This window comes from Amphibalanus amphitrite, unplaced genomic scaffold (genome assembly GCF_019059575.1).
Source record: "Amphibalanus amphitrite isolate SeventyFive unplaced genomic scaffold, NRLGWU_Aamphi_draft 000248F_arrow, whole genome shotgun sequence".
Taxonomy (NCBI): Eukaryota; Metazoa; Arthropoda; class Thecostraca; order Balanomorpha; family Balanidae; genus Amphibalanus; species Amphibalanus amphitrite.
Genome location: NW_024881743.1, coordinates 282,900 through 299,199, shown reverse-complemented (window position 1 = coordinate 299,199; position 16,300 = coordinate 282,900). Strand labels below are relative to the sequence as shown.

Below are 16,300 nucleotides of genomic sequence, written 5' to 3'. Positions count from 1 at the left end.
GGACACCAGGAAATGCGGGGAGACGGGTCGGGAAAGAGACGGTACCTACATCTAACTTCCGCTGTGACTGGTTCATGCCCATTGCCAAGCTATGCTGATCTTACGGGTGGGCGAGCGACATTGCTTAGACATTTCAATCGCATGTCAACACTTTTTTTAAAAATTATTTGGTTGTATCTCCATTTACGGTGAAGCAATACAAATAGCAGTATGACGTCAACACTATCCAATTCTCTTTCTGGTCTTGTTGTCCAACTAAATTCAAAAGAAAACAAGCGTGACACATATCTGCGCCACATTCGTCTAATCGTTTCACATCACTCTCGATGCTAACGACGGCACCGATCGATCTGCAGCTCGTCACGAACCGGGCCGCCGCGGGGCGCGTCGTTAGCTAATCCCCTCGCCCACTCCGCTCACTAATCACCTGACACGCCGGACGATGGATCAATGTAAAAACCGGCCGACAACTGACAGCCGGGCCGTGCGAACGGCGGGCGGCGGCTCTGGGCACCATTGACCGCGGCTGACACTGGGTCGGGTCAGGTCAGGTCGGGTCAGACCCAGAGGCCGCCGGAGGTCACGGTGGGGGTGGTGCAATCTCCCCATAGAGTGGGATAGAGGTGGCGGTCGGGCAGGGAGATAGGCGTTCACAACAGCAACGCCACGCCACGACGCCTTCAGGAACGGACTGAAACGCTCGACTGGTACAGCACAATCGATCGACATGAAGGTCAGGTAAAACAACTGGATGACAAGTATTCGGAAGCATAACAAACCTAAAGACACAGCACGCACTTTTGATGGTCTGATTATTAGAAGGCCATTTGGTGTTGCTGACTGCTGCTGCAGTTCGAATGACTGGTTAGTGGTTATGTAAGGGCTGTATGCTATAGCACATATCTTCTTGAAATGTTACCATTGACGTGAGCCTAATTTACGCGGCTCCTGTACTCTGAAGAAGACAGCTGGCCACAAACGTGCGGTAAAATGCGTACCGTAAACCGGGGTGAGTTAATATGGGGTGGTGAGTTGATATAAATTGCTCGAAAAATGTTAAAATGTGTGCTGCTCATCCATTTGTAAACCAATTTTTAGTTTTATTTTTCTGTGAAGTGAAGCAACCAATAAGTGATGCATAGGTATAGCTGAGAAAGGCATGCATGTGGTGCAGTGCCTTCTTAACACATTACTTTTTTCAAAGTCCTTTTTTTCTTCTGATTTTGAAACTAAGGAAAAGTCCCCACCCTACAACAAAGACCGTGGATATTCATGGAACAACATGCACTGGGAAAGCAACTACCATCAATTTACTGTTGATCCCAGGTAGTTTTGGGTTTCACCTATAACAACGCTTTTTTATAATTTTAAGAAAAGTGACAGGTGGTGAGTTGATATGCCATCAAGTGGTGAGTTGATATGCATGATAAAAGCTGATACCAGGCTGGTATGCATGCAAATTAGCATGAAATATGGGTCTGCAAGTAAGACAAAGTCAATTAGACCAACTCTTCTCCTTTTCTCTCCCCACATCATTCCATCAACCCCCAAAAGCTTTAGTTTTTTTTTCTGAATGCTTGAGACGAGGCCTGTTAGTATCACTGATGTTAGTTGTCGGACTTTCGTCCCCGTCTTATGAGTTGAGATGTTAGTTTCACAACGTTTCAGCAAGTAACTTCTCCGGCCATAATCAAATCTGCCTCGATAGTGGAGTGGTTAGAACCGTGGACCATCACCGGGGAAACCCGAGTTCGATTCCCGCTGACTACAGGAGCTTTCGAACGGTTGGACGCGTACGGTGCAACGCCACCAACATCCAGGTCCTTCTGAGGGTCAAAGAACACCTGACGAGTGACGACGGCCGGAGAGTAACTCCGAAACGTTTGAAACTAACATCTCAATTCTCAACTCAAGACGGGGACGAAGGTCCGACAAAAATCAGTGACCCCAAAGTTTTTTTTTCTGTGGACATACCTAACATGCAAAAGGCACAGCACCTGCACAACTCCCTGTCAAGTCTCAAGATGACTCCCTACAAGCTACAAAGGAACACTATAGAACACCTATATACATACAGATTAAAAAAAAATGTTATAATTATTCGTGGTTTCGAAAATGACAGAACTGTCGTTTCTGTATGGCTAACAGCGCGGGAATTCTGATCTCGTGAAACTGATTAGTTTTCCTGCTTGGCAGTTGTCAACCGAGAATGAGTGACAAAATGAAATGGAACAAACAATATAAAGAAATTGACTGGTGTTTTAGCCCTCGCCCCTATTCGTGTTTTGCCAGCGTTTAACGTATAGGGGGGGGGGGGGGGTCCGTTGGAATCCCATCGTCGTTTGGCCCCTGGTGGAGCTAGAGCTTCGAGGAAAAAACGAGCGTGTTGCCCGAGACGCGAGGAAGCCGATGATAACCAACTTTAAGGTCCTAGGTCATTGGTTAACCTTCCAGGCCAGGTCAATTACCCAGAAGTCGGGAAAATAAGGGGTTATTTGAAGTTCGTAAAGCGAGGTTATTATTTTTTGGCTGTTGCTGATCACGAATGTCATGTTTGTTTTGATCACATGTGTCTTCGTACATTTAGGCCAGGTCAGGTCAGGTCAGGTCAGGTCAACCAGTAGGTGTCCTGCCGGCTATCCATAGGGAGTGTCAAGTGTCAACTACCACTGACGGTGTCGTAACATGTTACGAAGGCACTAAAACTACTTCGTAAATGATCAAATGCATGTTAAATTCGACGTCGGCCCGAAAAAAACTACCCTAGAAACATGTAAAACTCCAAAAGTGAGCCGAGGTCACCAAATGTCAATGACCTGACCTGACCTTCAGGTGACCTTGACAGTTGACACCCACAATACTGCATGGGACCAACATCATTTACATGTTTGGACGTTACAATCACAAAAAGACTGGAAATGCGCGGATAATGTGAGCGGACTACGCCAAATCGCGATTCCGGCCAAGCATGGTCTCGAGAATCAGGTCACAAGTCAAAAACCATTTGAGTCAGGGTCATGAAATCTTTAGAACATGTGTAAAATTGATAAACTCGAGAGGCACTGAAAGTTTCGTCGCGATCGGCCGCTTTTTGCGCGAGTTATGTGCGAAAAGCCGAAGTGGTCCGTTCGCCCGCCTATAAGTGCGAGGGTTAATTTTGGCTTTTGATGCCGAATTTTGTTTTATGTCGCATATTTCACCTGATAGAATACAGTCCAAATTAGATTCGCTTCACTTCACTTCATAAATATTTTGTTGACTACCAGTCCACAAAAGCTCAGAAGTATATGTGTTCTTTCATTTCAATCCATTATTTCTGTGAGAGGCATATCAACCTTGACCCGCAACTGACAATGTGTTTTAATTACAAGAAAATACACTTGTAATTCCAAAATATATTGCCAGTTTTGATACCGTTGGCTTGAGGACACGTGACTAGCCAAGTTCAGAATGTTCTAAGTAAAACTAAGTATCATAAAGCGAAAAAATGATGCTGCTAAAATCAAGCCATTTTGATAGCGCTGTGTTGGACATGATTGCGTTTTTATGAATGTGAGGTCTGCTGCCAAACTACTATCATTTTTCTAATGGTTTCTTTCAGGATGTGTTCTCTCATCCTTTTTTTAAACACTGGCATTTTATCAACTCACCTCTGAGCTTCTTTAGCCGAGAAATTTTGAAAAATCCAAAATCATATCAACTCACCCCCTGGGGGGTGGTGAGTTGATATGAACTTTGGCGTTTTAAAAAAGGGGCTTAATATATACATTTTTTATTCATCTTTGCTGATTGCCTCCCCAAGGCATGTGCCATGAAACTGGCACAAAAAGAATTCCGTAAATGAATGTGGCTTTTAAAGAAATATAGAATAACCTCAAAATCCATATCAACTCACCCCGGTTTACGGTACCAAAATGACCGTCTCGAAACGTCCGACGCTTGGGAAAACCAGCCACAGTTCGGCTGTCGTGAGTGTCCACTGTCCAATCCCCTTACGTGAATTATTGGCTTCTCCGTTATCAAACAAATAGGTGAAGGCCACACGATAGACGGCAGGTAGTTTATCATACGAGTATACGAGGCACGAAAGCAAAACAGTTAAAGAGACATACCGCAAGGATCGCATTGTGCAATGCCTTTATGAATGGCCATGGTTCGGAAGCCGCAATGTTTAAACGACATTCATCGTGGCTGCAGACAGTAACCCAATTGGGTGCACTCACGATTTCGTTCAGTCCGACCGGGTCCCACGGTTTGCGGTCAGCACCCCCCCCCCCCCCCCCGTAACCCAGCGGGGCCGACTCTAGCGGGTGACAGAGCCTCGGCACGGCGCCGCGCGGTGACCCCAGAGAGCTGATGACCGGGGTCACTGAAGCGTGTCCCGTCAGTGCAGCTCGCGGGCCTGCTCCCGATTTCTCCCCATTGCATCCTGGTCCTGCCGGCGCGGCGCGCGGCCCCACTCTCAGAGAGATGGGGCCCCACTCTCTACGGTACGGCGCGGCGCGGTGGATTCAGCCCCGTGAGTGAGACGATCGCACACCGTTCCGCAGGAGTGGTCTCCGAGTTGTGCGTCATCGTCGGGCCCGACCCGAGGCTCAGCGGTTAGTGACGATACGGCGCCGCCGAGCCGCTAGCTCCAGTCGGGTGTTTGAGCGGCACTGATTTAGTGATTCGAGTCGATCCGCATGAGAGAATACGGCAAAGAATCTACGCTGAATGAAAAGTCACTAACAGAAGACCGCAGGCGGCTGACTGATGACATATTGCCTCATGACGTTTTCCGTGGCTTGACTTGCTCAATGATTGCGGGTCTTAGCAAACCCTCATTAACACTCCTGTGATTACCACGAACTTCCACAACTAAGATAAAATCAAAGCAATCAAGATCAGAGATAGCGTGGAAGACAAAAGAACGAATGAAATTCCAGGTGCGCGTGTTATGGATGCAGATAGATTTATCATACCGGTTCTGGTCTTCCATCGAGTTGGGCCAATCAGTTGCCTAATTTAGATAAGTTACGCGGTGGATCATGTTTTGCAAGCACATTGGCTGGGAACACAGCTGCTATTTTCGTCCATGATCTGGCATGAATCGGCGACGTAACTTAGTGACGCGTTATCCACGCCAGACTCAGATACTCGCAGGCTATACTTTCCTGTCCGGTATGCAAGTACCCGCGAGCAGGTTTACTCCCAGCAGGGTTTTTACGACGCTTTAAACGATTTACAGCCACCGTCGCACACATGCGTAGCGAGTCTGACCGCTATAGGCGTTCACATCTCGCTGATTTCCCTAATTCCCCTCCTATAACTTTCCCGAAACAACTTTCTCGGTGGGCACTATATGGCGCTCATGGGAAGCATGAATTCCAAGGATCTACTCGAATAGTTTACCTGTGGCGGTGATAAAGACGGCACCACGCCATCCAAACACCACCCGCGACAAGCCAGAAAGGAAGGGTGAGTTTCCAACTCCCCGGTGGCTTACCTTGTACTAGTGAAGAGCAGACTGCTGCCACGGCGACCAGCCAGACCAGTGGTAGCGGTAGCCGTGCTGACTCCATGGCGACCCAGATGAGGTCAGTGCCAGTTGCGCTACCGCATGTCACAGCTCACCGCGCACTTGCCTTCCGCTGAACGTTCACTAAACGATCACAGCGAGTTCGCTGGTCGTTTGCTGACAACCGACACTGAGCGTTCAGTAGATGTTCGTTATCTCACTCAGTGGCGACTACTTGTCCGCTCACTTGGTAACCACCCTTAGCCGCTGTCTGATCGCCGTGAGGGCGCCGTCTGATCCTCTGTCGGTCCGTTTCCGGCGGTTTCTGATCGTTGCGCCGTGGTCCGTCGGCCGCTCAGGGGCGAGGTCGGCCCACGGGCTGTCGGTCAGACTCCGGCGCGGCACCTGGGAACAGTAGAGACCCTGCGGTCAGTGGCGGCTCGGCCGGGGAGGGAGGGGCGCACCTGGACGGGCGGGGCCGGCTCGGGTCGGCGATGGCCCCCGGCGCGTGTCGGGCCGTTTGCCAGTGACGCAACCGTGCGGGCCCGGTGGACGGCCTCGGTGTGCCGCTCCCAGCGGGGGTCGACCGACTCCCGCGGCCGTGTCCCCGCACCCACCACACGGCGGGGGTCTGGACCGACTGCAGGACCGACACAGGGCGCCTCCGACCGAGCCGAGTCTCAGAGGAGCATCGAGCCGGGACTGGGGCACCGCCTACCGCCTACCACCCACCGTGGCGCCGAGCGACCGCTAATAAAAGTGAAACCAAACCATATCGCTGTCTACTGGACATCTGCGCCGACCAGCCCGCAGACGAATGGAATCTGAGTAAAAGTCAGAGCCAGACACGCCACAACACAGACTACAGACGGCGGAACGCACGCCTCAAGGAATACAGACACCAGAAGCAGGACTGAGGCACGATGACATCAGCCGAGACCGGGGCGGAGGCGGGAGCGGGGCAGGGGCGGGGCGCGTGTGCGTGGTCCTCGGTGCCGACCGCAGAGCATCTGGCGCGGCGCGGTGACATGTCCGGTGTGGTCGGAAGTGTGTGGCGCGAGGCGGTGGCTGCGGTCGGACATGTGTCAGAGGCCAGAGCTCAAAGCGTGCGCACTATTTCACAGCTGCGTGCAAACAAAGTGGGGCGTCGCCACTCATGGGCGCACATGGGCAGTGTTTGGCATGCGTCATCGCCGTGGTGATACGCAGGATACACAGCGGTGCGTCATTATTACGCAGCACAATGGCCAGTAAGCAGCCCTCCGAGAATTGATCGGTAAAGAAGAGAGTAAACGCTACGGCATGCAACGGTTAAGTTGACCGGTAGCGTGATGTGACGATTCGGTAGGCATTTGTGAGAGTCGGTAATTAGAAGGAGAGAGAGAGGGGGGGAGAGAGCGAGAGAGAGGAATAGAGAGGAGAGAGGAGAGAGGCCTCAGCTTCAAAAGGTGAGCTCAGCACTTGAAATAATTAATTACCAGAGCTTAATTGGATTCATTAAAGTTATATTCGTTTCCCAGCACTAAACTGAAAACGATTATCATCAAGGTTAATTTCAACTCGCCTCGGAGAGCGTTAAAAGCTCGTTATACGTTCCACCCTTGATTTCATTCAGCTGTTCTACTCCGTTGAGCGTCTCGATGACGTTCGCTCGTTTCTCCGTGATTTTGAACGGCTGTTTGACACATTGTTACTGACACTTGCAAGAGCGTCGATACGATAATCTCAAGCGGGCAGATTTCAACATTAATACGAATAAAATATAAAAATTTCGAATGTTACGTTGTGTAAGTTCAATGACAAGTTTAATTATAAAATGTACAAACTCTCACGAAAATCCTCGGAAGATATCCTTTTCATTTGGCCCGTAGGTATTCGGATGCTATTATATAGGTGGAGAAAGGTGAAGATATGCGCGACCCTTCCAGCGAGCAATGCTCATATTCGAACAAGACGTCACTGGAAACGGGCTGAGTGACTCGGCGACAGCGAACTAAGACGGTGGCCCCGTGGAGCAACTGCTGGCGACAGTTTGCAATAGTGAATGTGTTCACTCAACTTGATCCGTGTCGCAGATGTTGCGAGAGAGCTCATTTTAGCTGAGCAGCACTGAGAGTATACGCGACTTGCCTCGTACATACCTGGACACAGTGAGCGATCAATCAGCAACCCCGACTGAGCTGGCCATGGTTTCCATTTTCTCACAGCGGCTCTAGCCCCAGTGCCCTGGACGCTATACCGGCAGCGGCGGAGCGTCGGCCGGCTCAGATCCCGAGTCTGAGTCGAGGTCGGTGCGTGGATGTCGTCATAGCTCCAGCCGTTACAGTGCCAACAAATCCGAATTATTGGGAGCAGCCTCAGAGGCTTATCCCGGTATTACGCAATAAATACAGTGCATGAGCGCCGAACGTGAGGTCTTGCGGGTTGGAGACGAGCATGTGATACATTAGAAACGACATTAAATCACATAAAACCATTAAAACACAGGTGAAAATCTTTTGGAGAGCTGTGTCCACTTATCTGTTGGGAACATACAGGGATGTAAACCTCAAACAGGGCGCATTTCTCTCATAGCCAAGGCATGGTTGAGACACCAACACATAAGACCGTAAGCCGTCCGGTACTTGCGGCTCGCCTGCGCAATATGACCTTGTCCGGTTCCCAGCCGTGTCGGATGGAATAATGGTCCGATCAATCACCGGAGCGTGGCCAGGGAGAGACGCCGACGGGACCGGGTCCGATAGGTGCGGCACTGACCCGGGGGCTGACACACTGTCCAGCTGTGACGGGCCGCACGTGGCCTCGGAGGTCGCAGGACCGCGGTCTGGGGTAAACACAGACTGACCGGCGGCGGAGCGGTCAGGGGGTGCACCGACATCGGTCAGAAGTTCGGTCAGTGGGAGCTCAACAACGGTTCACCCGCGGCGCGACAAAGCTCATCTTGGACTCATCTCGTCGACCACTCAGCATGTCGTTAAACAGAAGTCCAAGAAATTCACGGTGTGTCACTTTGCACCGTCATGCAATGTTGATGCCAGATATCGAGACGGAGAGTTTCGAGACGGGCGCAGGATGCCATGCCCGACGATTGGCCCGAATTCAGCTCGAACTCGTGATCTGCCAGCCCGATTATATCCGGGGTGTTCCACGCCAAAGGTCAAGGACAGTCTGATGAACAGTCTCACTGGAGGCGGCATGGGAGTATCTTTGGTAAGACTTCTGAGACTAGCGCCTATCATCGACGTGCTCTGACGGTCCAAATACCAGCATGGCGTGCTGGTCTCTGGTGGTCTGATACCGCTGCATTCCTCGCCGTCTTACTTTGCACGCGCGTTATAGGTTTACTCTAGAGTCTAGACAGATTCGACAGCTTTCAATCAAAAGTTCATTTCGTCTTTCGCATGGGTCCGCGCTGTTTTAATTTTCGTGTTAGCAAATAGGAGAAAAGTCAAAGCCTGGCAATGTCATGGGATGCCTTGTCGGCACCCATGCCATTGCTACTGGGTGCCTTGTCGAAAACATAATATGGCGAGAAAAAAAAGTTGTAGATACAGGTTCAGCACTCTTGACATCCCAAGCGTCGTTCACTTTTCATTATGTCTCGAATAAAATGGCTGCTACGTCCTCAGTGATGACGCACAAAGGTCATGACCCCAGGAGGGCTGGCCAGCTGGCAACGCCACCGTGTCTGGCAGCCTCTTCTGAACGGCACCTGCAACGGAGAGGCCGCGCTCTGGCTCAGAACTGTGGCACCTCGGGACTCGAAACAGAGCATTGTGTCGGATACGGACTGCAGACTCCGCCGGCCGTCTAGTGCGCACAGAATATCCCCTCCTCGCCGGGGCGAGGGCATGGAGCAGTAAGCTCAGACCGCTCCATTTTCTAACAAAGCACCAGGACGGTCGTCACTAGATAAACTGCAGTGCTCTCACCGTCACAGGTAATTAGCCATATTTGGCAAACTGATAACTACATATGTGCCGCCATTTCATGATGATCTGGCAAAGCTAAAGAAAAGGCATTTGCTGGCATGTAGGCTGTAGCCGATGTGGTAGTTCCAACTGACCATTGACCAAACAGTGCCCGGAGGACGGCGCTGGAACTCTGTGTCCTGCACTGACACCACCTCCCCTGTCCCATCCGGCCATACGCCGCAGTGGCTGCATTAGGGCTGAGGCCGCAGCAGGGGAGCTGTTTATGGCGTACCGGGACGGCTGGGACCACTTCTGCGCCTGCCATCTATCGGGCAGTGTTTGGAACTACAGCGGGCGCCGGCCGGCCGCGCCGCGCGGCGCCGTTACCGGGCTATGGAGGCGAATGAAGTGGTATAAAACCAGACGAATTTTACGCTTGTAAAGCAAAAAACGAAAAATGTACACTCACCACAGTGTTCAGCAAAGTACTGGGAACACTATGGACATAATTTAAAGCTAGTACGATGCGAACTGTTGGTTCCCTAGAGCAGTATTTACATACTTGTAGGAGATAGGACTTTAACATTACGGGAGCTTCTAAACTGCGCTCGCAAAGTACTTGATTGTAAATATTTTCATTTCGAGGCAAAAATCTAAAAATGTACAGTCAGAGCGTTGTTCCCAATGCTTCTAGGTACACAATGAGCATAAATTTAGCTCTAAATGTCATCACACATTGGTTCCCAGTCCAGTTTAAAACGACACTTTGTGCCGCAGAGCCTATCTCTTCCAATGGATGGCGGCTGGGTGGCGGTTGTAGTGGTGGACAAGACAATTCTTGAGTGAAATGAAATCATTTGCTTTCAAAGAATAAATTTGAAGAACTTGTAATAATTGACAAAAGATCGTTAATTACAGTGTATAATTTCAAGTTCATGGCAAATGAAAATATTTTAAACAATGCTAGTGAACCCCAGTACCGCCGCGCGAGAAAGCAAGTACTCGACGCACGGTCTGCCCGCCACTTCTGAAAATGGTCCGCGGCCGGCCGGCCGCGACCCGACACGGGCGGCACTGTTTGTTTTTGTCGGAGCGTCCGCGGCCGCTCGGGATGTGCTGCGGGGCGTGTGCCCTCAGCGCTGGTCGCCGAGTGGGGCGGGGACCGTCACGGGACCTCTCTGGGGAGCGCTGGAGCTTGAGGAAGCGAAGCAGCCGCCCAATGTCCAGGCGGCCAGGCCCAGTGACCTCCAGCTAGCTGAGTCTCGACTCTCGACCAGATTGATTCGAGATTCGTGAGAAATCTTATGAGCCAATGCAGCTCTAAATGACGAGATGCGTGCGTCTGCAGACTGCGTCTCAGTAACACAGCTGCGCTAGTCTGTTCTAATTCGTCAACTCTTGGCGGTATCTGCTCGCGACTAATTATCGGTCGCATATGAGGCTCGTTGGACGGCCGGTGTTAGTGTGAACTATCGGCAGTGTTTACGGCGTCTACAAACACCCAATCTCATTCACGCACCCACGGCGGTGTGTGGGTGACGGAGAAGAACCGTGAACATCCCTCAGGGTCGCATAAACCGACACCAAACGTAACGGTAGCGTGAGGTGGGTGACCTTCAGAACTGATCAATCAGCAACAGGGCATATCTCCTAACATAAATAATACTTATCCTGGCCTAAATAAACTAAACGTCAGTACATGTCGCTTAAAAATATATTGCCAAAGAAAAAATGCAATATATCCGCCCCTCTACTTTAGCCCACGTCTCACCTTCCTCCCGACCGACCCACTTCTCCACCCTCTCTCTCTCTCTCTCTCTCTCTCTCTCTCTCTCTCTCTCTCTCTCTCTCTCTCTCTCTCCTCTCTCTCTCTCTCTCTCTCTCTCTCTCTCTCTCTCTCTCTCTCTCTCTCTCTCTCTCTCTCTCTCTCTCTCTCTCTCTCTCTTCTCGGCGACATCTCCCAGGCGCTCGGCCGCAGTTCTCAGACTCAGCCGTTCCATGAAGCACTCTGTTCCGCCGCTCGAGCCGCGATGGACCGTTCTCAGTCCATCCCTCGTGGACTCTGTGGGTCGGCCATGGGCCGTCGGGTCCTCCCTCGGCGCCCGCCACATATACAAACAGAGCAGGTCGAGGGACCCGGGGGGGGGGGGGGGCTGCCGGGGGCAGTGACGGACCCAATGTCCAGACCACAGGATGCAGATGACTGTAGCTAGCATGGTGTGGCATTTGGGCGCTTTGTAGAAAATCACTGCAAGCCTCAGCTGCTCGGTGTCAATAGCTTATTGAAAAACGGGCGAGTTATTCATTTTGAACAGCAATGCAACCATTCTTGAAGCGTCGCTGGATAGGAAGTTTGGCTCGTCTATGTGGATGAAAAGTCACTAAAGCGCTGCTTGACGCTGTAAGTACGAGTGGAACATAAACTACACATTACACAAAGCATGACGACCAGTGGCGGCGGAATAGGGGGTGCAGGGGGTGCAGCTGCACCCCCATCGAAAAACATGGGGGTGCAAACATATCTTTTTGCACCCCCAAATTCCGTACAAGGGGCCCATCGCACCATCCAATACATTTTCTCCTGAAAACCAGTGATCGGGAAACGAACACTGATGTGGAATCATCCGGGATGTCCAATTATGGTCAGGAGCGCCCCATGCTAGTCTTTGGGGCCCCCACACCGGCTAGAAGTGTCCCGAGCCGCATTTGGTGCTCCATGCGGCATCTGAGGACCGCCACGACGGCCTCAGAGGGCCCTTTTATGACGATCTCTGAGGGCTCCCACGACGACCTCTGTCCCCTGGGCCCTATAACGACCACTAAGGGCCCTCATAACGACCGCTGAGGGCCCCACAGGACTCCAGAGGCCCCGATGGCCTCTGAGGGCCTCTACGACGGTCTCTGTGGGCCCATTTGGCTTCAGACGGCCCAGCGACGGCCTCTGAGGGCCCCAACACAACCAGGCTGCAGGGGCTATGATGGCATCTGAAGGCCTTGCAACGGTCTATTGAGGGCCCTAACGATGGCCTCTAGCGGTCTTACCAAGGCCTCTGAGAGCCCTGCAAAGGTATCTGAAGGCCCATGAAGACCCTCACTATGGCCAAGGACCCTCATGACGACCCCTGATGATCCTCTCAAAGGCTTCTAAGGGCCCTCACAACAACTTCTGAGGACCCCAGGACGGTCCCTGAGGGGCTGAGGGCCCGACGACGACCTCTCTGGGCCCTCACGATGGTCTCTAAGACGGCCTCTGAGGGCCTCGACGCAGGCAGGCTCCAGGGGCTATGCTGACCTCTGAGGGCCCTCTTGACGGCTTCTAGGGCCTAACGAAGGCTTCAAGGGCCAACGCTGGCCTTTGAAGAACCCTAGCCTCAGAGAGTCTCAACTCTTAACTCAACGCAGGCAGGTGCCAGGAGACATGCTGGCCTCTGAGGGCCCCGCAGAGTTCAGATTCAGAGGACCCAACGACCTTTGTGAACCTTACGAAATACGAAGGTCTCCGAGGGCTCACGCAGGCTCCTGGAATTCTGCACTGATTCTCAGGCCCCATGTCGGCTTGTTGAGGCACTTAATCTTCTCTTGGTGCCCCGTCGCCGGCCTCTGAGAGTCTCAATGTCGGAACTTATGGGGTCATGGGTCCTACACCGGCTTTTATGGCCCCTACATCGACTCTTGGGACTCATGACCATTGACCCATGAAATGTGGGTCTAAGCGGCTTCTAAGAATCCCCATGCTGGTTTTAGTAGCCGCCAGCCGAATATTTGGGCTCACACGCGAGCTCCTGGGACCCCGTGCATACCCCAGGGGTCTACCTGCCTCTAAGACCCCACACATACTTTTGGGGCTCAAACGCTTGCCCCTGAAGGCCCCACTGAGACCCCTTTCTTCTATGTATTCAGTCCTCCATACCGGCTCTTTAGGCTAAACATCGGCTCCTGTGGCCTCCATCCCGGGCTTTGGAGGGCCTCCATACAGGCTTTTTTGGGGTCAGATGCCGGTTTCTGAGAGCCTTCACAAGACTTTCGAGCCTATACTGCCTTCTGAAATCTTTCAGCAACTTTCAAGGGACCGACCCTGATCGGAGGGCTCATTCAGTCTGGGGAGTCATGTAGGTCTCTGGAGGAGTCTCTATGTGGTCGGTTTCCAAGGGGCTTCTAAACACGGTCTTCTTGGAACGGTCTCGTAGGGCCCTCAATGGTCCACTGCGGATCTAGAAAAATGGTTTGAGACGCTGCGGGTGGTGGCTAGACAGTGGCGCGGGAACTTCTTCCAGACTGGGGGGGGGGGGGGGGCTGAACCATAATAGAGATCAACCTAGGGTACCCCAAATCTAGTTTTATCACCGGTTTTAGGCCACTTATTTTTCAGACTTTGGCCTTTTCAACAACAAAAAACGAAAAAAAATGCAAAAAAGTGAGGCATTCCGTCTCAGCTGAGTGAAGAAACTACCGTTTTGGCCAGGGCTGCGGAGTCGGAATCGGTCGGAGTCGACAGTTGTGATCGGAGTCGGAGTCGGAGTCGATTTTAGAAACCCGAGCCGGAGTCGGAGTCGGAGTCACCGAAAATCCGTCGACTCCGCAGCCCTGCCAGGTCTGCGGAGTCGGAGTCGGGAGTTGGAGTCAGTCGGAGTCGACAATTCTGGCCGGATTCGGAGTCGGAGTCGGAGCTGGTTTTTGAAAGCCGGAGTCTGAGTCTGAGTCGGAGTCGCTGAAAATCCATCGACTCCGCAGCCCTGATTTTGGCAACCTGGAGTAAAGGTCTTTAATCTGCCAAATGAGTTGCCAAGCCAGTGAAAGAGGTGGATTTTTCACTTACATGCTTTCTTCCTTTGTGACCCACAATCCCTAATTTGGGGAGGACAAGCTGCCCAACGGTTCCTGGCCTCATGAAAAGTTGTGAGGCTCCCGGTTCCCGCGCCTATATATGAATCTATGAAATTATGTTGGTAGATTTCCGATTTCAATTCCTGCAGCTGGGGGGGGGGGGGGCTCAAATACATTACGAGCCCCTCAGCCGAAAAGCTGGGGGGCTCAGCCCCCGCTAGCCCCCCCCCCCCCGGTTCCCGCGCCACTGTGGCTAGACTAAAAGATAGCCGATAAAAAAACTAGCTTCATTTGCTTCTTTATGCTTTCATTATTTGATATAGGTATGTAGGTAGTAGGTACAGGGCATATTTTAAGGATTTTTTACTGCGTCCCAAAGGTGGCATAGGGCACATGCTTCGATCGGAAAGGGCATATACCACATTGCAAGCGAAATAGTATATAATGCAGGTGAGATACACGTATCATTGTGTAATGTGCCGGTGGTCTCACCCTCGTAAAACACAAAAGCTTGCCGGTCATCAATCCACCTGCATCTCTGCATCTGCTTACTACCTATATCGACCAGCTACTGCAGCCGTTTTGGAGCGGCTCACGGCCGATAACACACTGGGCGTGCGCGCTAGCCGCTGGTGCTAAGCGCTAACCACTGAGTGCGCGTGGCCGACTGCCGCCCCGATGGCGCTGGCCCCCGGCACCGGCGCGGCGCTGCTGACCCATGGAGGGGGGGGGGGCTGATAATTAGTTGAGCCGGAATTGGGATAGAAGCCGGTATGGGATTGGGATAGAAGCTCAGCGAGACTAAGGGATTGTGTGGTGCCTTCGGTGCGCCCCTCAAAATCACCCGTGTAGGGCCCTCAGGGCCGCCGCGGTTATGAAGCATTTGAAGGCACTGGCGTGGGCCCTCACAGGTACCGGTGTGATGCTCTCAGAGGCATCGGTGCGGGGCCCCCAGAGGTGCCGCTGTGGGCCCTCAGAGGCGCCGGTAAGGGTCCTCACAGTTGCCGTTGTGGGCCCTCAGAGACACTGCAGTGTGGGGTTGTCACAGTCGGGTGTGGGACCCTTAGAGCTGCTGGCTCGAACCCTTTACAGGCCAACAGGGGCTCTCAGAGACCGACAGGGGGCTCTCAAGAGGTCTGCGGTGCCTTCGGGAGCCCTGTGGAGTCCTTATGAGACCAGCAAGGTACACTCAGACGCCAGTGGGGCCCTCAGAGTCGTCGGTGTGGGGCCCTCAAAAGTCACCGGTGAGAGGCCGTCCGATGCGGCTCCGGCGTTGAGCCCCCAGAGCCGCCGATATATGGCCTTAAGAAGCACTGGTTTCGGGACCTCATTCAGGGGTGCCGGTTGCACTCAGAGGTGGCAGTGTTGGGCCCTCAGCTAGGCACCGGTGTGGGGCATTCACAGCCGCCGGTGAGGGCCCTCGCAGGCGCCGTTGTGGGTGCCTTCAACCATTGGTTTAGGGGGTCATCGCAGGCGTGTGTGGAACCCTTAACCCTCGCCGGCACAGGCCATTTTGAGTCCTTCAACGGCACAAGGGGGGGGGGGGTTGGTACGACCCCCCCCCTCGCGTTTGGCCCCTGATCGAGCTAGAGCTTCGCGAAAAAAACGAGCGTGTTGCCCGTCACGAGAGGAAGCCGATGATACCCAATTTTAAGGTCCTAGGTCATCGGATGACCTTCCAGGTCAGGTCAATGACCCGAAAACCGGGAAAATCGGGACCTGTTAGAAAGTCGTAAAGTGTGGCTGCTATGTGGTTTTCCGGGGTGCTGATCACGAATATCGTGTTAGTTTTGATCAGAGATGATGTCTTTAAGCATTTAGACCAGGTCGGGTCAGGTCAGGTCAGGTCAACCGGTAGGGGTTGTGACGGGTATTCGTAATACGTGTCAACCGCCTCGGACAGCTTCGTAACATGTTACGAAGGCACCAAAACTACTTCGTAAATGTTCAAATGGTTGCTCAATTCGAATTCAGCTCGAAAAACTAGCCTAGAAACATGTAAAACTCGAAAAAGTGAACCGAGGTCACCCGAGGTCACCAAAGGTCAATGACCTGACCTGAC

General features: G+C 52.3%; 1 protein-coding gene across 1 annotated transcript in view; it reads right to left on the bottom strand.

Annotated features, from left to right (window-relative positions):
* Positions 1 to 16,300, bottom strand: part of LOC122386364 — a 48,280-nt gene that overhangs the window by 25,260 nt on the left and 6,720 nt on the right. The window contains exon 2 of the mRNA XM_043375516.1: positions 5,489 to 5,905. Coding sequence (XP_043231451.1) covers positions 5,489 to 5,564 — 76 coding nt within the window. The 5' untranslated portion in view covers positions 5,565 to 5,905. The remainder of the gene's footprint in view (positions 1 to 5,488; positions 5,906 to 16,300) is intronic.